The sequence below is a fragment of the Eulemur rufifrons genome, chromosome 30 (assembly GCF_041146395.1).
Source record: "Eulemur rufifrons isolate Redbay chromosome 30, OSU_ERuf_1, whole genome shotgun sequence".
Lineage (NCBI taxonomy): Eukaryota > Metazoa > Chordata > Mammalia > Primates > Lemuridae > Eulemur > Eulemur rufifrons.
Genome location: NC_091012.1, coordinates 124,239,319 through 124,256,847, shown reverse-complemented (window position 1 = coordinate 124,256,847; position 17,529 = coordinate 124,239,319). Strand labels below are relative to the sequence as shown.

Below are 17,529 nucleotides of genomic sequence, written 5' to 3'. Positions count from 1 at the left end.
TTTTAAATGTCTTCCCTATCCATCCTCCGGTATATGCTAAAAGAATGAACGAATGAACAAACTTCTATAGCAGAGCCCACTCTTCTTAAGGCACACTTGAAACTTTTTTTAAAACATAGACTTTTAAGAATGGTAATTATTATAGTAGCTTAGGTTCACATAAGCTTTCACAGTTTAAAACAATGCTTTGGGGCCGGGCGCGGTGCTCACACCTGTAATCCTAGCACTCTGGGAGGCTGAGGTGAGTGGATCGTTTGAGCTCAGGAGTTTGAGACCAGTCTGAGCAAGAGCGAGACCCCATCTCTACTAAAATTAGAAAGAAATTATATGGACAACTAAAAATATATATAGAAAAATTAGCCGGGCATGGTGGCGCATGCCTGTAGTCCCAGCTACTCGGGAGGCTGAGGCAGGAGGATTGCTTGAGCCCAGGAGTTTGAGGTTGCTGTGAGCTAGGCTGATGCCACGGCACTCTAGCCTGGGCAACAGAGTGAGACTCTGTCTCAAAACAAAGAAACAAAAACCAATGCTTTGGTACTTTTTTTTTTATTTCAGCTCATTATGGGGGTACAAAAGTTCAGGTTATATATATTGCCCATGCCCCTCCATCCCCCCGAGTCTGAGCTTCAAGCGTGTCCATTCCCTAGACAGTGCACATCGCACTCATCATGTAGGTGTGCACCCATCCCCTCCCCCTATCCCATCCCCCCCAGTCAGAACTTCAAGCGTGTCCATTCCCCAGGCAGTGCGCATCGCACTCATCAAGTAGGTATACACCCATCCCTTCCCCCAGCCCCCACCTCTGTCCGATACCCAATCACAAAAACCTTGTGAGCAGGTATTATTGTCTCTGTTTTGCACATGAAGAAATAGATTCAGATATTTCCAGTGATTTGCCTCTGGCTGTCAAACTAGGAAGTGGCAAAGCTGGGGCTCGAGCTCCTGTATTTTGTTGCATCTTTTACTTGACCACTTTGGTCGGTCTAGTTTTGGTCTAGTTTATCGCTGGTTTGTGTTTACCCCTCTTGCACTGTGCTAGAATCTCTACATTCAACTCTCCTATTGAAAGCAGGTGCTGCTCAAATAATGATGAGCCTTTCTGATATGTTCAATGTCAAAACAGGACCCGTTCGGGAAACAAGAAGTACAGCCTCACCTGGTGTTCCCAAACGAGCCTGAGCAATGGTCAGTTTTTCATGGGGTGCTTGGCATTGGCAGCTGGTTTCATCTGCAAATGGGGCAGGTGCAGTCAGGGTCTAGAAGGGAAAAAGACAAAGGGAATATAGTATTATAAACTTTCCTTTGGCACTAACTTCCCCTGAAGTTTCATTTCTCTTGGCTATACAGGCATGATTGAGAAGTAGAATATAATCGCTGAGTCTCTCAGAGAAATATTGTACTGTTAGAAATAAAGACGGGGCATTGTCACTGACACTTTTTTTTTTTTTTAGCTGATGCTTCAGAAAGAATAAGAGCTCTTCAGTGTCTACTGCATACCAGGTACCAGATGAGATACTCTGGCGTCATCTCTTTTACTTCTCACAACCCCCTGTGATGGATAGATACTTCTATCCTAGGGTGTAGGATAATACTATCCCTATTTCACAAAAAGGAAACTGAGGCACAGCAGGGTTAAGAAATATGCTAACTCATGCCCCTGGAAAGTCACAATGCCCAGCTTTGAACATTTCACAACCAACCAGGGCAGTCTTCAAACATTTAGACTCACCCACACCCAGGGGCCTCGGCTGGAAGGAATGCCACACTCAGAAGCGTGGCACAACATCTGTATTTCACATACGCCAGCCTGGCCAGTCACCAACTCTGATGTCTCTTCAGTGCAAAGCCCAAGGCCATTATCTGTGCCCAGGCAGGGCCTAAAAGCACAGCGATTCCGGCAGGCTGCAGATAACTAACTGTTCCCGTGGTGGCTTCAACAGCCACCAATGGCTGGAGGCCCCGCCTCAGGCAGTTTGGACCAGGGCTCTGGGGAACGCTGTGAGAAAGATGTAGTCACTTGGAAGCCTGCCCAGGAAGTGGCCCTGCATTTTTTAGTCAGCCTCTTAAAATGAAAACCTCACTCTCTCCAGGCAGAGGAAGACAAAGCGAGTGGTGTTTTCATAAACAAGGGAAATGCAACCCAGAGTTGTCCGTTTGTAGCACTGAACTATGCTATTACCGCAATCACCACTACACCATCTTTGTTGTTTTTAAAGCTGACGTTGACTAGTCGCCGTAAACGTTACTCACAGTGCTGCCTGAATTCTTAGAGATGGAGACAGGTGTTCCTTAACTTGGGAAGACTAGACTGAAGGATGCTCCATACGTTTGAACAGGACTGTGACCCACTTCTGCCATTCACTTATTCATTCACGTGCACTCATTCAAATATATGTCAGCCACTATCTTAGGACCTGGGAACAGAAGTAGGGATAAAACCAATCCCTGCCCTTGAAGAGCCCCAGTTCTCTGCACGGATGAGACCCGATCCCTGCCCTGCCCCCATCCCCTTTCCCCATTGCAGCACCTTCTACCCTCAAAGTTGGAGTCCTGCCCCAGTTTTGTTTAGAGACCTCCTCGTGGTCTGAGACTTTCTTAGCCCCCACCCCCTCCTTCAGGGCTCTAGAAGCAAACCAAGACTTGGGACAAAGATTCAGGAAACTTGAGTCCATTATTGGTTCTTTTTCAGATACATTAAGGTGACCTCACATGCTATGGTGTTCCAGAACAGCATTTGTAATGTGGCATAGGGGTGCAGGGACAAGAGCAGAAACTCTGTAGCCACAAAACCAGGGTTCAAACTTCCTTTCCAGCACTTACTGGTCATGTATTCTAATTTGACTCTCCTGGTTGAAAGGAACCTACTACACTCACTGAAGTTGACTCAAGAGATGAAGGATTTATTCTATGGCTACCCTGGCACCGCAACTGTGGAAAAGGAGGAAGGGGGAAGAGCATTGCCCCAGAGTGCTTGCTCTGCACTGACTTGGCTGCTCTCTGCACGTGATTGTTTCTGTCCCACCCCATTTACCCGAGTTCCTTCCACTCCCCAAAAACTTCAGCTTGAATATGGCCCATAATGGCCTCCTAAGCCTCTCTTCACCACACTCATTTAACAACTTCTGATCGTGCCCTTCAGTAGCAGCTCCTGCTCCTATCAACTTACTGCTTCTTTCCATGTTTCCCAGTTCAAATTCCTAAGGGAGAATCAGATTGACCAAGCTCATCTTTTTCAAATCGGGCCACAACCAGGATTGGCTGATGTTGGGGAAGGTGCCCACCCTGGGGCCCAACAGATGTGGTGAGGGAAGCTGTGGGTGGCCTATCGTGGCCACTTTAGCAGGAGCTATACTTGGGGCTAGAAATATATTTGACTTTGTGTGCTTAAAAGCAAGTTCCTTAACTTATTTGAACCTCAGTTTCAACTGTAAAATGGGTAACTATCTTGCAAGGCTGTTGTGAAAAATAGAGATAATATGTGTAATGTACCTGGTACTCAATAAATTGTAGCTTTTAGTACTGCTATTACTATTCACTATTATATATCATAATACATAATACTATATATTATGGTATAATAGATAATGTAGTTCCCCATAGAAACAAATAAATTGACTCATGAATGGACTTTTAGGACACAACCCAAATAGGTAAATGGATGGGCAAATGGGATTAGTTTATGTTAAATGATTCATTGCCTTTTAATATATGTAGACAGTGAACCTTTTTCACATGATCTAAAATAAATTACTATTTGGAGATCTTTTATGTGCTAGTCACAAAGTTTATTAAAGAGATAAGGTGTTGCCGTTTTCCAAGAAAGGTGTGTTCCAGAGGTCGTGAAATCTGGTAATTAAAGCAGAGATAGAGGAAATTGTAAGGCAACAATAGTTACTCAAAGGTGAAGAAAAGGTTTATATGCAGTGTGCATTTTGCTCTTAATTATTATGGCCTAGAAGTAGGAAAGAGGGAGAACCAAAGAGACGGAAAGCAGAGAGGATTCCTAAGTGCATGAGTATGCTTGTGTGTGCACGTGTGCATGTGTGACTCTCTTTAACAGCAGTTGACATGGAGAAGGAGTATTTCTTGTTCTGTACAAGGCACTGTGCTTGGAATGGGGAGAATGCAAAAATAAATGAGCCACAGCCTTGCTTTCCAGAGCATTGCCTTTCAAAGCAAGGCAGAATACCCTGAATTGAGGGTCAAGCTCTGCATTCAGAAAGACCTTGGTTAAAGCCCAGCTACCACCAAGTAGCCATGTGGTCTGAGGCAGTAATTTTTCAGTCTAGACATCCCAGATTACAATAGAAAAACCCCTCCTTCTCTGAGCCAGAACCAATCATTTGATTTATAAGGAATTCTATGCTCCTCAGGTTCTGCCTCCTCCACATACTAGGGACAAACCAACTTCAGGACAATGTAAGACAGCCAGAGGCTTCAGGGAGGGGCAGAGACTGGGCTAACTGAACCTTCAGGCTGTCTATTGGCCTGCAGAGGACCAAGGCCCCCACCTATTCCTCACCATTTGCCAAAGCTGGGATGCTTTGAGCGATCCTCTGGTCTAGGCCCTACATAACACATGAAACTGAGGCCAAGTAACATACTAGCTAAACCTTTGAGTGCCTACTTAGTGCCATGTATCCATCTAAATGCTCAGCACTTTAAATGCATTTGCTCATTTAATTTGTACAACTCTGTGAGGTAGATACTATTTCCACTGAACTGTACAGGACCTGTCTTCAACAGTAACACCAAGTGACAGCAAGAAGCAACAGCAGTGGTAGAACCCTCAGACTCAGTTACCTTTTTGGCTCCCTTTGAACTGAGGAAACCCTCAGGATTCTTAGACAATAGGGATGGAGAGACCTTATAAAGGAGATACTAGACTTTCTGATAATTAGAGAAGGGGGTACCCAAACAACTAATTGAAGAAATAAAAGCATGTAGCCATATTTTTACCAAGACTTGATGAAGCAGGTCAGATGACTTACATGTAGTTATTGGCAAGCCTCAGCTTAGACTCTAAATCAGCCAGATCACATTTTCTAGTGTTTCTTAGCACACACTATATGTCTACTATGGTGCTAGATGATTGGAGGGTGGATAAATGGAGAAAAGATGAGAAACGAAGGAACAGGACTGGTTCTGGGGCCGCAATCTTGCAAAGTAAAGAATGGTCCTTTTAGAATGAGAGAAGGTATTAGTTTGAAAAGGCACATTAAATTTTCAATAATTTCATATTTGGGAAAAGCTCTACTCTTTTCAACATGAAAATCATAGAAACTAAGCTTCTGAGCTGGCGGAGATCCTCAGTGGATAGATTATGCCCCCCCAAGAGAGACATATTCCAAATTCGGGGTTGGTTTGGCACAGAAGAAAGCAAGGATTTTAAGGAGTTAAGAAACCCTGGCTCAGTGCCCTGGATCTCACATGTGTAAGGGCCTTGCCAGACCATGGACTTAGAGCTAGGGCACAAGAAAACTTCTGCCTAATTTAAGATTTCAGAGCATCCAGTCATTGCATGTGAATATGTTGTCTATTTGTCACATAAGTTCTGATTATGTAAATTGTACTACAGTAACATACCAAAGCCATATTCCCATCATGCCTTTTAAAGGAAAAGACATTACACGCTGGTCATTTCATTTACAGAATCTCTTCAGTTGGATATTGTCAAATATTTACTTAAAACAAAGGCTATTAGGTAGTATATAAAATATACAATGCAAATATTACTTGAGTGTAAAAATAACGGTTGATAGAACCTGTACTTATGCAATGTACACCACTAACTGACAACTGGACTGATCAGACAACAAACTAATCAACCAACCAGAACTTAGCATGGTTCTACTGATGGTGATGGCCAACCGCAGAGTTGCTTATTTAAGCTAAGATATTCTTAACTACAGTGGGAAATTCCAGTCAGACAGGCCTGAGTTCAAATCCTAGCTCCATTATTTAATATTCGTTTGATTTTTTAAATTTGATTTTTAAAAAGTACTGGTTCTTAACCTCTCTAGCCTTCAGTATCCTCATCTATGAAAGGGAGATAATAAAAAGATCTACCTCATGAAGCTGTTGTGAGGATTAAATGAAACAATGTATGGATAATAAATATTCCCTTTGTCTTTCCAGAATCTACTGTCTTCCTACCCTTCTCTACTCTTTTCTGTATGGCTTCCCATACAGACTGTGCCAATGGGCTCCCTCGCCCTCCTGCCTCCAGTTGGGTTGGGTCCATGAGAAGCATGTACAACACTGGAGGGCAGGACAAGAGTGAGCTCAAGGTATTTGTCTCCCTGGCTTCCTCTCTGCTAGCTCTGTCCTTTTACTGAAATCCACACCTCTTATGAGGGGGCCCTCTTCATAGAGCTCTCTACAAGTTTCTGGTAGCCACATTTTCCCCTTGCCCCTTTCTTGTAATTCTGAATTTGTGGTTCTAAAGCTGGTGAGTCCCTAACCCAGGAGGTGGCAACCTTCAAATGTTTCTAGGCCTAGGGTACCATGCTATCCTTGAGGTTTCCTTAAACACTGCCCACACCTTTGTAAATACTCCCTTTATTAAACTCTCTTCAAATTTCACCTTTACAGTGAGGCATGTGTGTTTCGATATGGCCTTGACCAATATATTATCTATAACAGTATAATGCCAGGCTCAGCAAACATTAGCTAACAAATGTTGATGAGGTACGTTAGAAGCACAGAGATCAATTGAAAGGTGAATTACCGATATTTACCAAGGTTATAACCATCTCAAGAAGTCTCCAGTAGGAAAGAATTTTACAAGGACAGAACCTTTTAATTAGGATGTGCAAAATAGATAAAAAGAAGACTTCAGAAAGAATCTGCTTCTTCCATGTAGATCTTTTGCCTTGGAACTCACTGGCTTTAAAACCACAAATTCAGAATAACAACAAAAAAAAAAAATCACAAAATCTCATCCCTTAGTCTCATACTGTTAGGTTTATATTTACCCATCCCTGAACATATTTTTTTAAAGCCTGACTTAACGTGGGATCAGAATATTTTGGTCTTTTGAAGATAGAAAGAAAAAATAGATCTTATAGTTGACCATAGGTCCAACACACATGAATCACTGGATTCTTGGACTGTATCATTGATTATGGTAGAATCTGACATTAGGCAGTTGGTGCAAAGGCATCACCAACAGATGTCATTGGAGTGGAGGAAAAAGAGGCCCAGCGCATGGCACAGCACCAAGAAATATCCATTTTTCATTTAGTTAAGTATGGTATGCCCCTGTTACAACGTAACAGGCACTATTAAAAACAGTAAGACATATATACGTACTGACTGGGAACGATATCCAAGACATTTTGTTGAATGCAAAAAGCAAGTCACACAATAATATGTATAATATGTATACATGCATGATATCATTTATGGTAAAAAGAGAGAAAAAGAGAAGGAGGGAGGCAGGGAGAGGGAAGGAGGGAGAGAGACAAAGAGAGAGAGAGAGAGAGAAAGGAGAAAGGGAGAGAGGTAACTGTGTAGAAATAGTTTATAACCGTGCCAATATAGTAGCAATTAGAAACATGTGACTATTTAAATTCAAATTATAATTAATTAAAATTAAACAAAATTAAGAACAGTTTCTCAGTCACACTAGTCACATTTCAGGTGCTCAACAATCCATGTGCCTAGTGGGTACTATATTGGACAGTGCAGATATAGAACATTCCCATCATCACAGAAAGTTCTACTGGACAGCACTGGCCTTGAATGATACAACAAACTATTAACTGGGGTTACCTCTGGGGAAGAAGACAGTATTTTGGGAGAAGAGATGAAGGGATTTTTTTGTTTACTCCATATATGACTACTATTTTATTATTACAATGAGAACACATTCATGTTATGTACATAATGTAAAAATAAATTTAAAGACCTATCTCCTCTCCAGTGAATTCAGAGATGCAGAAAATTTAATCAAGGCTTAGGTGTCCTGAATGTGTGTGTGTATGGGGGGAGGGGCGGGGAGGGCGTCTATTAAGAAAAGACGAGTATTTGGAAAAACAACTATTATCCAAAAAGTAACTATTAAATGATATGATTCCCAGATATATGAAATATTTAAAACTCATTTGAGCTTTAAAAAAAATTTAAATTGTTTCCATAGTATCTACGCATTATTCATTTTTCCAACATTCAAAAATACTACTTGAGTGCTTTCTGTGTCACAGGCACTGCTCTAGCTTGTGAGGGTATATCAGGAGACAAAAACAGACAAAAATTCTGCCCTCATAACACTTAAAGATAATAGACAAACAACAAAAAAGAATGTAAAATATGTAGTATCTTAAAAGGTGATTAGGTGCTATAGAAACAAATGAGGCAAAGAAAGGGAATAGGGAGGAGTATAGGGGGTATAACTGTATATAGGATAGTCAAGGAAGTTGACGTATGTGCGAAGATATACAGGGCCAATTGAGCCATCTGGAGAAAGTGTGTTCTAGGCAGAGAAAACAGCAAGTGCAAAGGCCCTGAGGCAGGAGCATGCTTGGCTTATTCCCGGAGTAACTAAAAGCTCAGTATGTGGAGGAAGTGAGCACAAAAGAAAAGATGTAGCCAGAGGTGAGGCAGGAAGGAAGGGAAGGAGAAGCACCCAGTCATGTGGGGTTTTTAGGATGCTGTAAAGACTGGCTTTCACTCTAGGGAGACGGGAGCCGTTAAAGAGTTTTGAACAAGGTACGATATGATCTGACTTAGCTTTAGCAGGACCACCTGATATGTTGAGAATAAACTATAAGAGGTCAAAGGTAGAAACAAGAAAACCACTGAGGTGTCTGGTGTAATAATCAGGCAAAAGAAGACAGTGGCTGGGGCCCGGGTGACAGATAGCAATGGAAATGGTGAGCATGGTCAGATTCTGGATAGATTTTGGATAAATAAAATTTGGAATAGATTGGCTGTAGAGCATGAAAGAACAAAAAAGGAGTCAGGATAATTCCATAGTTACTGACCTGGAGAACCGGAAAGACAGCATTGCCATTCCCTAGGATGGAGAAGACACTGGAAGAGTAGTAGGTCTAGGGGTGGGCGGGACAGGAATGGGAAGATCAAGAATTCCATCCTCTCACATTTGCTCTGACGTGCCCATTAGATCTCCAAGCAGAGATGTCAGATAGACAGTTGGATGTACAAGTCTGGAGTTTGGCAGAAAGGACTAAGCTAGAGACACAGGTTTAGAAGCAGACAGAATATAAGTGATATTTAAAGCCATTAGAATAGACTCACTCATTTAGCTAAGGGCCTGGGTGCAGGTAGGAGAGAGGTTCAGGTCATCAGGTGAAGAGACATTGTATATTTATGCTCAGTCTCTCCTCACTATTACAGATGCTCCAACAAAAGCAAGGACCTGGTCTGTCATATTCATTGCTGGATCCCTACTCCCTGGGGCAGTACCTGGCATATTAGAAGGCTCTTAAATATTTGTTGAATGGGGGGAATTTAAAGCCACTGGAGAGAGAATGATTATTATTATTTTTTTTTTTTTTTTGAGACAGAGTCTCACTCCGTTGCCTGGGCTAGAGTGAGTGCCGTGGCGTCAGCCTAGCTCACAGCAACCTCAAACTCCTGGGCTCAAGCGATCCTCCTGCCTCAGCCTCCCGAGTAGCTGGGACTACAGGCATGCACCACTATGCCCGGCTAATTTTTCTATACATATATATTTTTAGTTGTCCATATAATTTTTTTCTATTTTTAGTAGAGACGGGGTCTCGTTCTTGCTCAGGCTGGTCTCGAACTCCTGACCTTGAGCGATCCACCCGCCTCGGCCTCCCAGAGTGCTAGGATTACAGGCGTGAGCCACCGCGCCCGGCCGAGAATGATTATTGATAAAGACAAAAACAGTCTTTAAATTCAATACGAAAATAAATACATTTATCAATGTTTCATAAATTTTTCTTAACATCATCATAATGTACATTATAGAAAACTTGGGAAAATTTAGAGAGAAAAACAAAAGTCACCAGTAATTCTGCTTCCTAGAGACAACTCTTGTTAACTCTTTCTATATTCCATTTCAGGCTTTCTGATGTCATATGTACATATTAACAACTTTGGAAACCATATAGACAGTTTTCTTCACTCAACATAGCATGAATATTTTATCATGTCATTTAAAGAGTTTTCAACCTCACTAATTTTGATAGCTGTAAAGCATTCCACCGAATAGAAAAACCATAATTTAAATATCTCTCTATTGCTGAATATTAAATTGTTTATATTTTAGTAATATAAATAAAATTCTAAACATAATTCTGAACCTCTAATTATTTCCTTAGGATCGACACCTAGAAACTAAATTACTTAGATCAGGGGTATGAACATATTAAAGATAAATATTTGAAGAACTTTTTAACATGTATTGGTAAATTACCTTCTACAAAAGCTGTATCATTTATACTCACATTACAATGTATGAAGGCACCTATCTTGCTGCCATCTCATTGGCATTGAGTATTATCTTTGTCAATTTTATAGACCAAGCAATGGCATCATGCTGTTTCAATTTGCATTATTTTGATTACAAGTAAGATTGAACATTTTTCAAATGTTTATTAGTCATTTGTATTTTCTTCTGAGAATAATCTGTCCTTTGCCCATTTTTCTATCATAGAGAATAAGTATTTTGAAGTTGGTTAAAAGGAAAACAATAGCACAGTTAAAAATCATCTAAAATATCTTTTTAAAAATGCTTTCTTAAAACTTTATTTAGAGTTCCCTCATAAGATGTCCATTTTTTACGCCAGTGTATAAGTACCTGCCTCTAGGTCAGGCCAGTAATTACTGGTGTTCTGGTGATCAGGGATCAGAGTTTTTATTATGCCCTAGGGATACGAGCCTCCTAAAAACACTGGCCACCCATACACTGTACCTCCATCCCATGTGGCTACCCTCTGAACCCCGCAGCAGTGAGTCAATTTCAAATGGCTAGAAGACTCTTAGTACTAGAAATAAAACCACATTTCATTGATTCTAGAATGTACCTTTCTCCCCTCCCCAATTTTAACATCTCTGAGATTAGGAGGGTTTTATAATACATGTTGTCTGAAAATCAGTGTTGGCCATTTTTTTCCCACATTTTGTAACATCTCTGAAATGGAAGTACAACTTAGGATTACTAGATTCATGAAATGCATAGACGCTATTAACAATAGAAAATAATCTGGCCAGGTGCAGTGGCTCACACCTGTAATCCTAGCACTTTGGGAGGCCGAGGCAGGAAGGAATACTTGAGGCCAGGAGTTTGGGATCCTGTCTATACCAAAAAATATTTTTTTTAATTAGCCAGGTGTTGTGAGATGCGCCTGTAATTCTAGCTACTCGGGAGGCTGAGGCAGGAGGATCGTTTGAGCCCAGGAATTTGAGGTTACAGTGACCTATGATGACACCACTGCTTTCTAGCCCAGGCAACAGAGTGAGACCCTGTCTTCCCCTCAAAAAAAGAAAGAAAAAATACAATAGAAAATAATCTTTACCTAGAGCTAAAAAATTCTAAACCCCAAATCATTTTTTTCTCTTAGGCAGTTGAGCTTAAGGAGTTTGTAATGAACATCAATAACAATCTTATATCATATTCATATCCCACTTCCTTCCCCAAAGGACTTGAGGTGACTTAAGAAAAATAAAATTTGAAAGTTTAAAATAATAGTTGCAACATCTGGGGTAAGGAGGAGAAATACTGGTTTTTTAAGAAAAAGGTCAGGGGTGAAATGAGCACAGAGGAACGCATATCACGGTCCTCTACATTTTAGAGAGGTGGACCACAAAAATGGCTTTAAGCTCCCAGTAGTCAAAGCAAAGAGGAAAACAAAGTTAATATTGTCCTTAAGGAAAAAACAAAATAGCTCTTGAGGAAAAGCACAGCAGTTTCCCGATGCCGAGTTCTGAGAGAAATTCCTCCCGTGGTGCCACTTTTAAGGGCACGCTTGGTGAGGCTGTAGCGACATCAACACCAACATACTTAACAATAGCCTCCTGATAAAGACAATCCTGTTTTTTATGTTTGTCTCCATAGTGCCTTCCATGCAAGGCAGAGCCCCAGAACCTAAAAGCCGTTCAGAAAAGCATTTTTACAAAGGGCCAAACATGCAGTCTGAAAATGCAGTTCTTTCTCTCTGATGGCTGGATCCAAGGGTAAGATTTAGAACACCTTGACCAGTGGTTTTCTAATGTGGGGAGGTCAGAACAATCCACTGGAAAGCAACACTTGTGCTTATGCAGCAGGTCCTCAAATAACATTGTTTTGTTCAATGTCCTTTTGTTATAATGTTGATGAGAAAAAAAAAATTGATTCCAGGTGGGGGCCACTGTCTGTGTGGAGTTTGCACATTGTCCCCATGTCTGTGAGGGTGCTCTCCAGGTGCTCCGTTTCCTGCTACATCCCGAAGATGCGCATGTTTGATGCATTGGCGTGTCTACATTGTCCCAGTGTGAGCAAGTGTGGGTGTGGATGTGTGCACGAGCGCACCTTGCAACGGGATGGCGCCCTGGCCAGGGCTGGGTCCTGCCTGGTGCCCTGAGCTGCCAGGATGGGCTATGGCCACCCAAGACCCTGAACTTCAGCAGGTAAATCATTATCTTGCTTTTATTCATCTTTTTTAAATGCAGGTATAGCTCACATTTATTTCCATGTTTAACATTAGAAGTGTTTTGCAGACAACCTACAGAATGGGAGAAAATTTTCGCATGCTACACATCTGATAAAGGGCTGATAACTAGAATCTATTTAGAACTCAGGAAAATCAGCAAGAAAAAATCAAACAACCGTATCAAAAAGTGGGCAAAGGACATGAACAGAAACTTTTCAAAAGAAGACAGAATAACGGCCAACAAACATATGAAAAAATGCTCAACATCTCTAATCATCAGGGAAATATAAATTAAAACCACAATGAGATATCACTTATCTCCAGTGAGAATGGCCCTTATCAAAAAGTCCCAAAACAATAAATGTTGGTGTGGATGCAGAGAGATAGGAACACTCATACACTGCTGGTGGGACTGCAAACTAGTGCAACCCCTGTGGAAAGCAATATGGAAATACCTTAAAGAAATACAAGTAGATCTACCATTTGATCCAGCAATCCCATTACTGGGCATCTACCCAGAAGAACAAAAGACATTCTATAAAAAAGACATCTGCACTCGAATGTTTATAGCAGCACAATTCACAATTGCAAAGATGTGGAAACAACCCAAGTGCCCATCAATACATGAGTGGATTAATAAAATGTGGTATGTGTATACCATGGAGTATTACTCAGCTATAAGAAACAATGGTGATCTAGCACCTCTTGTATTTTCCCAGATAGAGCTGGAACCCATTCTACTAAGTGAAGTATCCCAAGAATGGAAAAATAAGCACTACATGTACTCACCATCAAATTGGTTTCACTGATCATCACCTAAGTGCACATATAGGAATAACATTAATCTGGCATTGGGCAGATGGGAGGGGGGAGGGGATGGGTGTATACATACATAATGAATGCGATGCACACCGTCTGGGGGATGGACACTCTTGAAGCTCTGACTGGGGGGGGGGCGTCGGGAGGCAAGGGCAATATATGTAACCTAAACTTTTGTACCCCCATAATATGCTGAAATAAAAAAATATTAGAAGTGTTTTGGCCTTTATTTAGGAGTTTGGTGATGTTGAAGTGTCTTCTTTCTCAGGATAGTTACTGATTTGCGGAGACATGCCTGAACTGGCCAAGTCTGCTCCTGCTCCAAAGAAGGATTCCAAGAAGGCACAGAAGGATGGCAGGAAGTACAAGTGTAGCCACAAGGAAAGCTACTGCATGTACAATTTACATGATACTGAAGCAGGTCCATCCTGATACTGGCATCTGGTCTGAGGCCACGGGCATTGTGAATTCATTCATCAACGACATCTTCAAGCGCACAGCGCGCAAGGGATTGTGCCTGGTGTATTACAACAAGCGTTTGACCATCATCTCCAGGAAGATCAAGAACGCCATGGGCCGGCTGCTGCCTGGGGAGCTGGCCAAGTATCTGAGGGCACCAAGGCCATCACCAACTACACCAGTCCCAAGTGAACAGCTTCTTCTACTTTCAAAAACCAAAGGCTCTTTTCAGAGCCACTTAAGCCAGGCACAGAAAGACAAATATCTCATGTTCTCACCCATGTGTGGGAGCTAAAAAAGCTGATCACATAGAAGTAGAGAGTGGAATGATAGTTACCAGAGGCTGGGAAGGGTGTGGGGGGTGGCAATAAAGAAAGGTTGGTTAATGGGTATAAGCATGCAAGTAGATAGAAGTTTGATAGCAGAGTAGGGTGACCATAGTTAGCAACAATGTATTGTATGTTTCAAAATAGCCAGAAGAAAGAACTTGAAATCTTCCCAAAACATAGAAATGATAACTACTCGAGGTGAGGGACACCTTAAATACCTTGACTTGTTTATTACACATGCTACCCATATAACAAAATATCACATGTACCCCATAAATATGTACAAATATAATGTCTTAATAAAATAAAGAAGTTTGGTGATGTTTTTGTGACCAGAAATATGCTGTAGGAACAAAAGTGAACAACGAGAAAATGGCAGAGCTGACCCTTCTACTCCCTGAATGAGTTCTGCATCAGCGACATCAACAGGTATGGACAATGATGACCTAATCTGATCTGACTAGAAGGCAGCTAAACCAAAACTTATCACACTGAAGACTTAGAAATATCTGCTACCGGCCGGGCGCGGTGGCTCATGCCTGTAATCCTAGCACTCTGGGAGGCCGAGGTGGGTGGATTGTTTGAGCTCAGGAGTTCGAGACCAGCCTGAGCAAGAGCGAGACCCCGTCTCTACTAAAAATAGAAAGAAATTATATGGACAGCTAAAATATATATAGAAAAATTAGCCAGGCATGGTGACGCATGCCTGTAGTCCCAGCTACTTGGGAGGCTGAGGCAGTAGGATCACTTAAGCCCAGGAGTTTGAGGTTGCTGTGAGCTAGGCTGACGCCACGGCACTCTAGCCCAGGCACCAGAGTGAGACTCTGTCTCAAAAAAAAAAAAAAAGAAAAAAGAAAAAAGAAATATCTGCTACCATTAAACCTCACCTTGAGCATATATTTTACCTTGAGATATTAGCTAATGATGGCATGAAGTTATTATAATTATCATGATACTTTAAAATGAAACATCCAGAACATGAAGACAAATCTCTATGATTTTTTTCCAGTTTTAATGTTTTAATGTTTCAAGTCATGTGATATTCAATCCAGTACTTCGCAAAATACTGTTACATGTAATGATAAATATTTAGGAGCCTTTTCTGAGTTTCTATAATTGAATAGAAAAACAACAAAAGTCCATACCATTGCGAAAACATCTGTTCTTCATGCCACAGTAAAGCTAGCTGCTCTAATGTGTAGGAAAAAAAACTGATGTCAAACTAAAACGCATTCCTTTGTCAGCAAATATATTTAGAAGACATGTAGAAAACATTGCTGAAGATTGAAAGAAACAAGCATTAGAACAAATTATGCAGTGTGGGAGGTTTTTGCTATACAGACATTGGATGGAAGTACAGATATTTCTAACATGCCTCTGCTTGAGGTATTTGCTAGATTCTATTTCAATAATAAAACCCCTTTTTTTCTGAGCCACTAAAGGAAAGATATTCCAAAGAAGATATTTTCTACAAAGTAAATGACTTCTTCAACAAGAACAATATTTTACAGGAAAACCGTGTAACTACTAATGAGATGATTGCTTTGTCCTTGGATCCCTGATCTCCCACCTATTTGAGAAGTACCTTATTTTCATGATTCTTCCTCTATTGGCTCCCTAAATGTTGTTCATCAGGATTCCATCCTGTATGATTGTGAGGTAAAGCAGATTAATTTAATCAGATTTCATGTATATGAGTTGTTCTAAAGGAAGAGTATAAGTTGGATGGCCTGGATTGCCCAAGTCAGATAGGCAGATATAGGGAGGATTCTAATAGCTTTCTTTAATTATAGCTCTTCGATTTTTTCCCCATTCAAAGCCCTTTTAGGATGGCTCTTGATCACCTATTTTCTAGAACTTCCCCTGTAGCATGATTATTCTGAGGTATTCTTGCTAACTAACCAACGCCAACCATTTCCTTCTGAGTCCAGAAACTGACTGTGAGGCCAGACCATTGTTGGACAAAGTATATAAATTGGACACAATGGATTTTTTTTTTTGAGACAGAATCTCACTCCGTTGCCCTGAGTAGAGTGCTGTGGTGTCAGCCTAGCTCACAGCAACCTCAAATTCCTGGGCTCAAGTGATCCTCCTGCCTCAACTTCCCAAGTAGCTGGGACTACAGGTGCCTACCATGATGCCTGGCTAATTTTTCTATTTTTAGTAGAGACGAGGTCTTGCTCTTGCTCAGGTTGGTCTCGAACTCCTGAACTCAAGTGATCCTCCCGCCTCAGCCTCCTAGAGTGCTAGGATTACAGGCATGAGCCACCACACCCAGCCCAAGACAATAGATTTTAATTCACAGATTATAGGACTAGACTTGAACTGGTCCTAGAAATAAGGCAAGTTTAGTTCAAGGGCTCAGCTAGGCTCTCTTTGGGGCTAGCCCTGAAAGGGCTGAGCAGCCAAGAACTGTAATTTTAGGTAGGCTCTGACACCATTCCTTACAGTGTTATCTATTAGATCACCAGAATTATCTGGAAATGGGAAGTATATTGTAGAGTGCATTCTTTCTTCATTACTGTGGTCAGAATATCTTTAAACTTTGTACTAAAGAATGACGTATACACAGAAAAGTACACATATCCTAAGTGTGTGGCTCAATAGACTTTCACAAGCTGAGAACATATAGCATCCACACCATGCTCCTTCCATTATGCTGACTTCTAACATCATAGATGAGCTTTATACTTTATAGAAATGGAATTGTGCAGTGCATATTATTTTGTGTCTGGCTTCCTTCATTCAATATTATGTTTGTGAGATTCATCCATATTCTTGCAGGTGGCTGTAGATTTCTTCATTCTTGTTACTGTGCAGCATTACATTGTGTGAATATATTATAATTTATTTATCCATTCTGCTTCTGCTGGCCATTTGGAGTTATTATGAATAACACTGCTAAGAACATCCTAACAGGAATTTTTTTGGTGGCCATATGTACAAATTTCCTAGGAGTGGAAATGCTTGGGTCAAAAATATTTACTTTGAGTTTCTAATTTTGCTACAAAGAGTCTAGATATATTATTTGTTTCTATGCCTGGTCCTAAAAGCAGAAGATGTGACCAGGAGAGTTAAATACAGCATCTCTCAAAGTATATCCAAGCACATCTTGCTTCTGAATCACTTGGGAGCTAGCTTGAGCAGGCAATTCTTTGCTCACTGATGTTTGAGAACTGTGTGTAGTGGAAACAGTCAGACAAACCTAATTTTAAATGCCATCTTAATCAGTATTTGATCTTTGGAAGATTACTTAATTCTTGATTTCCTTACTTATAACATGGGGAATAGTGATTCTTATT

At 40.9% G+C, this 17,529-nt stretch overlaps 1 protein-coding gene across 1 annotated transcript in view; it reads right to left on the bottom strand.

Moving 5' to 3' along the window:
• Positions 1 to 17,529, bottom strand: part of PCYT1B (phosphate cytidylyltransferase 1B, choline) — a 79,272-nt gene that overhangs the window by 53,138 nt on the left and 8,605 nt on the right. The window contains exon 2 of the mRNA XM_069463814.1: positions 1,157 to 1,256. Within this exon, the coding sequence (XP_069319915.1) occupies positions 1,157 to 1,256 (100 nt within the window). The remainder of the gene's footprint in view (positions 1 to 1,156; positions 1,257 to 17,529) is intronic.